This window comes from Miscanthus floridulus, unplaced genomic scaffold (assembly GCF_019320115.1).
Source record: "Miscanthus floridulus cultivar M001 unplaced genomic scaffold, ASM1932011v1 os_2559, whole genome shotgun sequence".
NCBI classification, from domain to species: domain Eukaryota; kingdom Viridiplantae; phylum Streptophyta; class Magnoliopsida; order Poales; family Poaceae; genus Miscanthus; species Miscanthus floridulus.
This window is the reverse complement of record NW_027098378.1, coordinates 6513-19949: the sequence shown is the minus strand read 5'-3', so window position 1 is coordinate 19949 and position 13437 is coordinate 6513. Positions and strand designations below refer to the sequence as shown.

Genomic DNA, 13437 nt, shown 5'->3' with positions numbered 1-13437 from the left:
TCTTCACAACCTCCGCACATTTCTCCTCCTCCAGCCAACCGGCCTCAAAGAAGAAAGGTTTACTCCCCTGGACTCTCCTTTCGGCCCTTCTCTCAGTTGAGATGATGACCGTACGATGATCTGAGTGTCGCGGATCACCATTCACTACTTGGACAGTTGAAATTTTATGAGCCAATCCATGTTAGCCAGAGCCCGGTCCAGACGCTCCCTGACATACCCTTGCGCCCTATGATGGTTATTCCTCCATGTATATACATCACCCTCAAAGCCCAAATCTTGAACATCACAGTCCACGATGACCTCTCCGAATCGGTCCATCTATGACTGTGGTCTCAAGCTACCTCCCTGCTTTTCATGTTGGAACAAGATCTCATTGAAATCTCCTGCACACAGCCAGGGCAAAGCCTCTTGTGAATGCAAGTCTCTCAACAATGCCCAGGTCTTATGTCTATCTTCTGTTTGTGGGTAGCCATAAATACCCGTAAACCGCCACTTGTACCCATCATCCTCCAAAACGTCAACATCAATGTGAACCGCCACTTGTACCCATCATCCTCCAAAACGTCAACATCAATGTGATTATTGGAATAATTCCTCAAAACCACATTTATCCCCCGCAGCCAACCCCCCCCCCCCCCCCCCCCTGAAGCACTCCATTCTTCGCTTGTCAAGCTTTGTTTCTGACAAGAAAGGAATATCCGCACTCTCCGTCTTCTGGAGCTTTAGAAGACTACGAACTGTCGGGCGGTTTCCTAGACCCCGGCAGTTCCAAGCAATTAGCTTCATTGGGTCCCGCAAGACAGGTCCGCCGGCCCCACGCTCTTAACAACATTGTCCTGGTACAACTCCGACACCTCTGCCCCCTTCACTTTCTTCACTCCAGCCTCCTCCGGTACCTCATCTATGTCCATCTTCCTCTTTTTCTCAAGCTTCTCCCCCTTCCCACCATCTCCCTTCGCTGGCCTGATTTTGTCCAGCCGCTTGAACTTTCCATTTTTAACACCTTTCTTCCCACCTTCCTCATCTCCTTTCGCAGCACCCCCACCATTTACTGCAGCAGCAAAATTAGGGTCATTCGGCTGCAACAGCGAGGCCTTCTTAGCCGGTAATTTATCCCCACTTCTATCCTTCGGACGTCCTATTTGGGGGTGTGATGGTGTATTGACAACATTGTTATGTAACTGAGCCCTGGCCCCTAGGGCGGCGGCGGCAGCAGCAACAACAACAAAGCTTTTAAATCCCAAATAAATTAGGGTAGGCTAGAGTTGAAACCCAGCAGAAACAATCAAGGTTCAGGCACGTGAATAGCTGTCTTTCAAGCACTCCTATCTAAGGCTAACTCTTTGGGTATATTCTATCCTTTCAAGTCTCCTTTTATTGCCTCTACCCAAGTCAACTTTGGTCTTCCTCTGCTTCTCTTCACATTACTATCTTGGCCTAGGATTCCACTACACACCGGTGCCTCTGGAGGTCTCCGTTGGACATGTCCAAACCATCTCAACCGGTGTTGGACAAGCTTCTCTTTAATTGGTGCTACCCCTAATCTATCACGTATATCATCGTTCCGAACTCGATCCCTTCTTATATGACCGTAAATCCAACGCAACATACGTATTTCCGCGACACTTATCTGTTGAACATATCGTCTTTTCGTAGTTCAATATTCTGCACCATACAACATAGTAGGTCTAATCGTCATCCTATAAAACTTGCCTTTTAGCTTCTGTGGTACCCTTTTGTCACATAAGACATCAGATGCTTGCCGCCACTTCATCCACCCTACTTTGATTCTATGGCTAACATCTTCATCAATATCCACGTCTCTCTGTAGCATTGATCCTAAATATCAAAAGGTATCCTTCCTAGGCACTACTTGACCTTCCAAACTAATATCTTCCTCCTTCCGAATAGTAGTGCCGAAGTCACATCTCATATACTCAGTTTTAGTTCTACTGAGTCTAAAACCTTTGGACTCCAAAATCTCCCGCCATAACTTCAATTTCTGATTCACTCATGTTCGGCTTTCATCAACTAGCACTACATCGTCCACGAAAAGCATACATCAAGGGATGTCTCCTTATATGTCCCTTGTGACCTCATCCATTACTAAGGCAAATAAATAAGGGCTCAAAGCTGACCCTTGATGTAGTCCTATCCTAATCGGAAAGTCATCCGTGTCTCCATCACTTGTTCGAACTCTAGTCACAACATTGTTATACATGTCCTTAATGAGCCCGACGTACTTCGTTGGGACTTTATGTTTGTCCAAAGCCCACCACGTAACATTCCTTGGTATTTTATCATAAGCCTTCTCCAAGTTAATAAAAACCATGTGTAGGTCCTTCTTCTTGTCCCTATACCGCTCCATAACTTGTCTTATTAAGAAAATGACTTCCATGGTTGACCTTCCGGGCATGAAACCAAATTGGTTCATAGAGACCCGCGTTATTGCTCTCAAACGATGTTCGATAACTCTCTCCCATAGCTTCATAGTATGACTCATCAACTTAATTCCCCGGTAATTAGTACAACTTTGAATATCCCCTTTATTCTTGTAGATCGGTACCAATATACTTCTCCTCCACTCATCAGGCATCTTGTTCGATCGAAAAATATAGTTGAACAACTTAGTTAGCCATACTATAGCTATGTCCCCGAGACATCTCCACACCTCGATTGGGATACCATCCGGTCCCATCGCCTTACCTCCTTTCATCATTTTCAATGTCTCTCTGACCTCAGATTCTTGGATTCTCCGCACAAAACGCCTATTGGTGTAAACATTAAAATTTGGAGCTAAAAAATAGCCCTAGCCCCTAGGGCAAAGCTAAAAAAATAGCCCGGGCCCCTAGGGCAAAGCTAAAAAAATATAAAAACAGTGATTATGGTTAAAATTTTATCATATATTAAGGCTGGACGAGAAACTCGAAGCTCGTTAGCTCGCTCGGCTCGTGGCTGGCTCGACTCGGCTCGGCTCGGCTCGTTAAGATAACGAGCCGAGCCGAGCCAAGATTTTAGCTCGTTAGCTATAACGAGCCAACGCGAGCCGCTCGCAAGCTAAACGAGCCAAGCTTCCAGAAAAAAAGTATCATTTATGGTAGTTAGATGCATGAATACTATAGTATTTTATTATACTTGTATATATATTAGCGCATATTAATTTTTTATTCGATTTAAGGTTGTTAGATTTATTTTTTTTGTATTATTATTATTCTCAAACTTTAGATAAATACAAATATTATATTTTGTGTATTTTTTATACCTGGCTCGCGAGCTTAACGAGCCAGCTCGAGCTTTTAACGAGTCGAGCCGAACTGGCTTTCTGGCTCGTTAGAATAACGAGCCGAGCCGAGCTAGCTCGTTATCTTAACGAGCCAGAACGAGCCGAGCCCAAACGAGCCGAGCCGGCTCGTTATCCAGCCTTATCATATATGTACCCTTAGATCACAGGGCTATGCCCTCACAAGACAAATGCAGACCTATGTCATCACAAGAATACACCCTAGATCACATGCCTATGCCCTCACAAGGCAAATGCACTCTGTACACTCTCTATCAAGTTGCTCTAGCTTCACAACGAGCTTTATTGCCCAGTATTTCCCTTCTGTTTTTTTTTTTTCGTATGGAGCAGCTCCAGATTTTGGGGCCTGCATGACAGTTTTACACCCCCTCAGTTGCTTCAGGGTCATTACCAGTCGCGCATGACGTGGTAAGAGCCAAAATACACTCACTGTAACAATCAGCTTTCGTAACAATCGTTTCAAAATTGCTTGAAGCAAATGGAATAATGGCTTCACCTGCCAAAAGGTTCGTAATACAAATCTCAAACAAAATCTGCTCTTCGATTGTTTGCAGTACTAATTTGAGTACCACCAGATAACAAGAACAGCTTTGAACTGCATCAGTGTTAAGAACTAGTGTCATTTACAGCATGTGAAATCATGTACCGAATGTATATTCAGATATTGCAGAAGTTGACGTATTATTAACATAGCGTCTTAAAGAAGGCAAGAGGTTACCTATCCCATCCTCATGGCGCTCCATTTCACTAAAATTTCAGACAGCTCACTCTGAGATACTCAGAGATTATTATAAGTACTCCTCAAAAATGGGTTGTGCTAAACAAACCGTTTACACCAATTACGATTCACCGCAGTCGCAATCCTCTCAATGGTACAATCTATTGTTCCGCAATCTTTCTGGTGACATATGGTAGAATGCCACCATGGTCGTAGTAAGCAAGCTCCACCTAGAGGTGATCAGTTACGGAAACATCAATAACCAGGATACATAGGCAGCATCAGCGGATAATGCATGGAAAAGAACAATCATACCTCAGTGTCGAATCTGAGTGTGCAAGTGAACGACTTCCCATTATCAGTTGTCACGGTAACATCTTGGCCAGGCTTGATCTCACTCACATTGGTTGGAAGGTGGACAGTGTAGCGCTCATGGCCGGTTAGGCCCAGGGTGTCTGCATCCTCCCCTGCTTTGAAGCATAGAGGGATGATTCCCATGCCAGCAAGATTGCTGCGGTGAATCCTCTCAAAGCTCTTCGCTATCACAGCCTTCACTCCCTGAAGTCAAGTGAAGTAATCCCGTTACCCATTAGTGAGACTCAGAAGGTTAGTTAGGCTGAAGAAACTATTGTGGAAGCAACGTTACCTGCAGCATTGGGCCCTTTGCAGCCCAATCCCGAGAGCTTCCACTCCCGTACTCGGCACCAGCCAGGATAATAGTGTCATGCCCTTCATTCTTGTATTTCTGTGGCAAGCACCAAACAAAATTGGAGGAAATGGAAAATTAGATGTTACTAGTGCATAGATGTAGCTTGTATCACTGGAGTAGAAAATATGAGCTAGAATTATATACCATAGCAGCATCAAAAACTGCAAGTTTCTCCCTAGATGGAACATGGATTGTCTTGGGTCCAACCTCACCCTTCAAGAATTTATTCACAAGACGAATGTTGGCAAAGGTTCCCCTAGCCATGATCTCATCATTTCCTCTTCGGCTACCATATGAGTTGAAGTCCTTCCTTTCAACACCACGCTTCCTTCAGATATTTTGCAGCTGGGCTGTCTGGGTGAATGTTTCCGGCAGGTGAGATGTGATCAGTTGTGATACTGTCACCAAAGTTCAGAAGGCAATATGCATCCTTCACTGGCCGCGGGCCAGGAGGAGTCATTGTCATATCCTTGAAGTAAGGAGGCTCATGGATGTATGTAGATGATGGATCCCAGGGGTAGAGAGTGCTTGTTGAGACTGACAGCTCATTCCACATAGGATTTCCTTTGGTGATGGACTCATATGTGCTCTTGAACATGTCAGGGAGCACACTTGACTTGACAACCTGGCAGAATTAAAAGCACAATCATAAAGCCTATTCTGACTATATAAAAGGCTGTTCTGACTATAAAAGGTTTTACAGCACAAGTTAAAGGAAATATAGTCAAAGTTACAGTGTCGGGTGCTGACCTCGGCTATCTCTTCTGTTGATGGCCAAACATCCCGGAAGTAAACCTCTTTCCCATCTTTCGATATGCCAATAGGTTCTTTCTCAAAATCAATATTAACCTAAGCAGAAGTTAAAATTTACAAGTTACAAGCAAATGAAAAAAAAATAAGGAAAAAAGGAAACATGGAAGTTCAAACATTGACTTGGAAAGTAAAATATTTTTTTGATGAAAAAAAAAAACTAAAACTAACTACATGATGATGAATTATTGGAACATAAATAGTAGGTGCATATACAGCTTTGAAGTTCCATTGATTAGTCTGATTCAACTACAGAAGTTGTATTTCTTAATTGTATTATAACAGCATTTCATTTAAAAACGTGTAGGATAGTCAAAACAACAGTGAGCAAGATTCAGTAAATCAGCATTTTTATTCTACTGAAACTACATAAAGGATAATCGAACACTAGAACGAGAACAACATACCGTGCCAGCCAAGGCATAAGCCACAACAAGAGGAGGGGAAGCAAGGTAATTTGCTCTGGTTAAAGGATGCACACGTCCTTCAAAGTTCCTGTTTCCGGACAATACAGCAGCAGCAACAATATCTATACAAAGAAGAGGAACGATAAGCAATGTACTCTATTTCATAACTTTAAACTTGAACCAGCCAATGACGTTAGAAATTACCATTCTCAGTAATTGCAGCAGACACGGATTCATCAAGCTCTCCGGAATTTCCAATGCAGGTTGTGCAACCATAACCAACAATATGGAAGCCAAGCTGGTCGAGATATTTCTGCAAACCACTGCCGAAAAACAAAACAAAGAAACAGTCACGAAGCCTAGCCTGGCAGCACAAGAAATGAATTCAATTCAAGGAACCAAGATTTACCTCTTATCCAAGTACTTCTTCACAACACCGGAACCAGGTGCAAGGCTCGTCTTAATCCATGGCTTTACCTGATTGACACAAACCAGCGTTACTAAAGGATGGTTTCCATATAAAACATAGAGCAAAAGCAGCAATGGTTTTAAAATTGTCATGGTAATTGCCAGAGAATTTTAGCCACAGACCACCAAAAAGGAATATACCAAACCAACAAAGAAATTTAGTTGTGAACCAGTGTATCAATATTTTAGTCATGTTGGAAGATGAAGTCCAGAACCAAACCTCCAGGCCTAACTCACAAGCCTTCTTGGCAACCAAAGCAGCTCCCAGCATTACATTAGGATTTGATGTGTTTGTGCAACTGGTTATTGCTGCAATTACAACATCACCATGCTTAATCTTTGCAGGAGTCCCATGGAAAGAAAATTCTGCAACTTTGCCCTGTGATTCTTTGGGGACAGCAAAACCCTGCAATATTGTTGCAGTGAGCATAGCAAAAAGAAACTGGGAAATAAAGTACAGAACAATATCGAGTATAAACTGATTGGATCTATATCCTACTCCATCCATTACAAATGTCCTAAGTTATCTAACTTTGACCAAGTGTTTAGAAAAAAAGCATCAAAATCTACCATATCAAATTAATTTCATAAAATTCTCCATAAGAAATGTCTTGGTGGTGCATTTATTTTAACTTGTAGATGTCAATATATATTTTCTCAAACTTGGTCAAAGTTAGAGAAGTTTGACTCATAGAACAAAGCTAAAGTAAACTATAATTTGGAAAGGCGGGAGTGCTATTCAGTGCAATTGATTAACTTACAAGAGCAAGGCTGTGATTCAGCACATACACAATAAGTTGCAATCCATAAAGGAAAACCTTACCTTGAATCCTACATCGCTGTCCAAGCAAGAAAGCCAATCAGACTTCATATTCTTCAATGTCACTCGATCATGAGGCCTGTCAATAAAGTTCATCAAATTTAATACTAGATGAGGATAAAGATATGCTGATAGCTGAATAGTGTGATTTAATCAAGAACATTACCGTTTTGGTCCCGATAGACATGGTTCTACCTCTTCCAGGTTAAGTTCTAGATAGGAAGAATATACTCTTTCAACTTCAACCTACATCCAAGACAAACTTTAGGTAAAACAATATGCATATACTGAATTATCCGCTTCTGCTCAACATATGAAAGACAAGCACCTGGCTGTGATCAACAAACATCTTATTCGCACGCAGGTAGGACTCAACCATGGCCACCTAAAAATTGAAACAGCAAAAAAATTAGAATTAAGTGCTCAAGACTCAAATTGAATATATACACTCCAATTAGCTTACCGTATCATCACTTCGGCCAGTAAGCTTCAAATAGTCCAGTGTCTTTCCATCAACTGGGAAGAAACCCATAGTTGCGCCATATTCTGGAGACATATTTGCGATGGTCGCCCGATCAGCAAGTGACAATTCACTCATGCCTTGCCCTAAAATATAGAAGTTCAAATATATAATATTAGAGAAGCTCTTAATATAATGAAATCTAGAAGCTCTTAATATAATGAAATCTAGAAGCTCTTAATAGAAGATGTTAATTGCAAAAGGTAAAAATTATGGTTACCATAAAACTCAACAAATTTCCCAACAACGCCATGTTTCCGAAGAATTTGAGTTACTGTTAGAACCAAGTCTGTGGCTGTAACTCCATTTTTCAGCTTGCCTGATAACTTAAAGCCAACAACACCTGGCAAGACCATGCTCATTGGCTGCACAAAGAAACAAACAACAATCAATATGTACGTATGCAGGTTACTGAAGCAGATTAACCAAAAAATAGGCCATACTATAGAGAACAGTACTTGTGCATAATATCTCTGAAGCTCAAGTTTGCGAACATTTGTTCTTTTCATTGAACATAAACAAAGATGAAGAAAACAAATGCTCCACAGTGTCAGAACCACTCTTTAGATATCAAAATGTACTTCACCTGGCCAAGCATTGCAGCTTCCGCCTCTATACCACCAACTCCCCACCCAGCAACTCCAAGACCATCTATCATAGTTGTGTGAGAGTCAGTGCCTACGACGCTGTCAGGGTAAAGGATCCCACCATTGTTAAACACAACCCTGGCCAGATATTCAAGATTCACCTAACAAAGTAAAATGGTGGATTATAAGTTTTCAACAGATAAAATAACCTTGACTGGATTAAGTTATTTAAAAAACAATCAAATGACCAAAATACCTGGTGGACAATGCCAGATCCAGGTGGAACAACAAGCATGTTGCGGAATGCAGAGGACCCCCATTTCAAGAACCCAAACCGTTCCTTGTTACGATGGAACTCAAGCTCCATATTTGCCTGAGCAGCATTTGCTGATCTTGCGACATCGACTTGTACTGAATGATCAATAACAAGGTCTACAGGTACCTGCAACCAGATGCCATATAATATCCGTATCAACAAAAATAAGCAGGTACACACTAACAATATCTATATGCATGCAAGCTATCTTAAGGGAATGAATGGAAAAGGAAGCATTAGAGGCTAAGTTAACAGGGTGGTAAATGGCTTCACAGAATTACTTTCAAAAATGAAAACATTAATAATTTACAGGAGGGTTAAAAAGCTCCACAATCAAGTGAATCAACTTAACATCCAGAGCCTGCCTTCATTGTGGGGGAAGGCCCACGACAGGACGCGCATGGCGAATGCAAACAATGTGGGCGCATGGTCAACCCCAACTGAAAGCAAGACTAACATTTTTCTCGAGCATGCAGGAGAGCTGTGTGTATCATTGCCTTAATAGAAAAAGAGAGTTCACACACACACAGGAATCACATTTGTGTCTGAGCAACATAAATAAAGGATAACCCGACCTAGAATTTATCTACTGGAGCTAGGCGCTGTAATGAAAGAGAGTCCCTTAGGATCTGCCATATTCCAGAGCTGTGATTCCTCTCCAACGAGAGATGACTGTGGATAGGCCCTAACTAACTAACATGACACACAGGGGCGGATTTGGGCCTAGGGCCACGGCCCTAGGCGTGGGCCAAATCTCCCTTTATAGCCTCTTAATTTTCCCATGGCCCAGGTTGCTATTCCCATGAAATGCCCTAGTCTTGGCCCATCAACACATCAGCGAAGGCCTGCGTTTGAAGCTCAGCAGCTGCCTGCCGGCCTGCTTGCGGCTTGCGGCTTGCGGCCCACTGGCACAACCAGGAAGGAATCGCATAGTGGCCCACTGGCCCTAGGCGTGCAAATTGGCCAGCTCCGCCACTGATGACACAGCAAATTTGTTAGCTATACCAGACTCCAGGCCCACCAGAATAATGATGTAGGAGTAATATGCTTGGCACCAACCTAAAAGGACATCAAGAAAGGCTGGCAAATAACGTAAATGCATTAGAAATTTATCAAATCTTGTCTCATATTAAAAAGGTGACACCTATTGTTGGTAACTGCAATAATAATGACAAAAATTATTATTATTAGCTAATACAAAGTCTCATAAACAAGCAAGATTCTTCCAGTCATGGTTCATAGCAGTTCATGAAAAGGGTTTAGCAGTCTACATAACAGGTAGTGTCCACACTGAAATATCGATTATGTCATAAAGCAAAGATTCATATAATAGTAATTGATGGTATATTGAGGGAAAAATGTGAAGCACGTCAACAATCAACACAGAAGAAAGAAACTAGGACAAATGGCAATAAGGAAAATAACATGAATGGCTAAAGAAAATGACAGACCAAATCAAAGATAAGATTGTCAATATCAGCATTGTGCTTAACTTACCAGAGGATTAATTTTGTTTGGGTCACTGCCAAGTTTGCTCATAGCATCCCTCATGCATGCAAGATCAACAACAGCCGGGACACCAGTAAAATCCTACCATTTAGGAAAAGTGAGAAGACTGAGTCATCAGTCAACTAGCCTCAAAGACAATATGATAATACTCCAGGAAGTAGAACTTTATTCCCATCAATTACAACTCGACAAGAAGTAACGCCAGACTTATATAATCAACTCAACATTAAGAAATATATATGGGAATGCAATAATGCCACCTACACCTTCTGTTGTTGGCTACTATATATTTTTCATTAAACAAGTCAACAAATAGTACCAGTCAGGCACCCTAGAATTGGTGCATGGACAAAAGATAAATCATGGGGAACTCCACTTTCTTGATAGGATAGGAAAGTGGAACTCCAATTGCAAGATTCCTGCCACAAAGCCATTGACAGGAATATTGCCAGCTCACATTTATTCTATCCACAGAAGTTCGACAAAATGGAATAAGAAAAATTGAAAACATGTTGCACGATCAGTACCTGGAGGAGGACACGGGCGGGCTTGAACGGGATTTCAACTAGCTTCGGTGCACTTTTCTCCCAATCCAAGATCTTCTCAACATCGTTCCCGGTGACCTGGAAGTCATCGCAGTTCCTGATTGCCGACTCGAGAAGAATCCTTATAGAATATGGGAGCCGATCTGACAGAAGGAATGGCCAAATACATGGGTCAAATCATCAGTATTTTCAGCTAACTGAGACATACAAACCTACAAAGCTATATGGGAAAAAAAATAATGCGCTCAATGGATACACCAACATCATCGTCTCAGACAATTCGCGCATCCCAACATTAATAGAGATCAGAGACTGTGGGCCTGTGAAACGAACCCACCAATTCAGTCCACATTACACGCAACTGAGGCAGGAAAACAGATCGGAGGAGACAAACCTCACCAAATTTCAATTCAGCAACAAAAAATCATGATGAAACCACTCACTGCTACCAATCAACTAAGTCACACCAAAATTGAGGACGGGAGCGTATCGAAAAAACATCCAAACTAACTCACCAATCCGCGGATCGGAGAGCGCAGGCAGGCTGTAGTACTTGCCGAACTCCTCTCCGCCTCCTGGCCTCTTGAGCGCCGTCAGGATTTCATCGTACGAGTTCCTGGTCGCTGCAGAGTGAGAAAAAAACAAGCCGAGACAGAGACGTCATCAGATGGCGCGACCCAGACCCGATGCGATGATTTGACCAGCAATCCCGCCCAGGTCGTCGCAAACCATACCAGCTGAGGCGAACCGGCGCTCGAAGACGGCGGTCGCAGACGACGCGGAGCGGGCGGCGGCGCGGTGGCCGCCGAAGAGGCGGCCCGCGAGGCCGGACGCGAAGGGCGACGCCGGGCTGGGGCGCAGCCTCGGGGTCGGGGTCGAGCGGGCAGGCGGGGACGAGGAGGAAGGGGCGGCGTCCGCGGCGGGCCTGGAGATCGCAGCGGCCGCCCCCACGCCGCGGGCGGTGGAGCGGGAGAGGAGGGAGCTCGTGAGGGGAGGCATGGCCGCTGAAGCCAAAAAGGGAGGAGGAGGGTGGGATGGCAAAAGTGGTGGGGGCGGGTCTTATATAGACGGCCGCGAATTTTGGGAGACGCGTGGTGGGAATGCGCGGCGCGGCGCGGCGCGGCGCGGCGCAAGGCGAGCGAGCGAGCTCCCGGTAGGGTTGCTGGCCTTGCGGTCTTGGCCTCGCGCGGGTTGTGCGGGTCTTCAAGGCCCCGCCGCCGCCGCGGTGGACAGCCGAGCTGAAGCTTCGCTGCGATGTTTTCTTGGAGACGGGGCCAATCGCCGAATGTGACGGTGACGGTGGGAATCTCTTTCGCTCCAAAGTGGGCGAATCCCGTAGGCCCGCGTGGCAGAGGCCATAGACGCTGGGACGGGCCCGCTGGTGCATGGAATTGGCAAGGCCACCGCGAAGCTTACCAGACTATGCGAAGTTGTGAACCATACGTATCCGTCGTTATAACTCCAAAGGAAGATCTATTTGCACCTCGATTTTACTTTTTTAAGAAAAAAAATGCTATGCCATACTGTGTCAGGGTGAAGGTTTTTCTCCCTCAAGCTATTTTTTTTTCTGTTTCATCTATTCCCTTCTCTGATGTATTATACAACTTCGACGAGGTTTCAGGGCTAAGAATATTTGCAAGGAGATATCCGTCTTAGAGGGAGGTTCATCGGCGGTAGGGTGGCCGATGGCGTTGGTGGACACATAGCGGAGCGGCGAGACGATGGTGGTAAGGAGGCCGTCGGATGTGGAGAAGGCTACCTGATACCATGAATCGATGGGTCGACGTGGGAGTGGGAGTGGGGGATTCCGTGTCAGAGACAGAGAGTGGAGCATGAGCATTGTGGGATGGAGAGGTTCGCCATTGCCAAATTTTATTAAACAACAAGTCTTGAAGAGGAAGATGAGGGAGGTATATTTAGAATGTTTCAGTAGCTCTTCAATCTAAGATGCAGCGCTCGATTCATCCACCAAACTTTTTAGCGTCAGTTTCTACTGCACGCTACGATACTTGCAACCATGGTTTATGGCACGTCCAACTTCCGTGCAAGCCAAATGGCAACCCGATAAATTACATGGCAAACCAGATTTCTACACGGAGATTTCAGGATGCAATCCAAATACACCCCAATGCTTCAATGTGCTTTGAGGCATATAAGGATCGTATAATAGCACGATATACACCATATATGATGACCGACAAGTAAATAAGACGGTGCCTAACGTAAGAGGTATTCGTTGTTGAAAATTTCATGATGTGTGGCACTAAAAGCAAATAATAAATGGATCCCACCGCAATATAAAAAAGTTAGCAACCAAATATGGAGATGATGTGCTGCAAAGAACAGAGACTCGATGTTTTATGTTTCTTACAACCAGATCATGGTACTATTGTCTATTATTTGTTGCTTACTTGTTTCATAGTTCCACAACATTATTATCCCGATACGATAATTGCATTTATTTACTCTCCCCTACTTGGTGATTGTTTCATTAATTGCATCTATGTATTCTAAGGATGGGTGATTCCATTCTACTTTAGGGCTTTGGGTGCACTGGCGTCTATCTTGGTGCGCGGTCACATTCTGAAGATTTTTTTGAGGTGAACTTATTCAACACCTGAGAAAATATATACCTCGGCAACAAAGTAAGCACCAGGTATATTAAAAGACATCCACCGGAAGTTTGACGATCGTTCGCGAGTTTTCTCTGGTGCAATAAAAATGGTG

At 43.7% G+C, this 13437-nt stretch overlaps 1 protein-coding gene across 1 annotated transcript; it reads right to left on the bottom strand.

Moving 5' to 3' along the window:
- Positions 1-3782: 3782 nt before the first annotated feature.
- LOC136535140 (putative aconitate hydratase, cytoplasmic) lies at positions 3783-11924 on the bottom strand. Its single transcript, XM_066527459.1, is given in 21 exon segments — positions 3783-4249; positions 4335-4577; positions 4666-4764; positions 4873-5052; positions 5054-5353; positions 5479-5577; positions 5946-6067; positions 6150-6268; positions 6355-6422; positions 6634-6819; positions 7237-7312; positions 7400-7479; positions 7562-7618; positions 7697-7839; positions 7974-8118; positions 8340-8501; positions 8597-8782; positions 10154-10246; positions 10693-10853; positions 11226-11333; positions 11445-11924. Coding segments are annotated over 21 exon segments (2961 nt in total). The 5' UTR covers positions 11710-11924; the 3' UTR covers positions 3783-4180.
- Positions 11925-13437: the final 1513 nt, after the last annotated feature.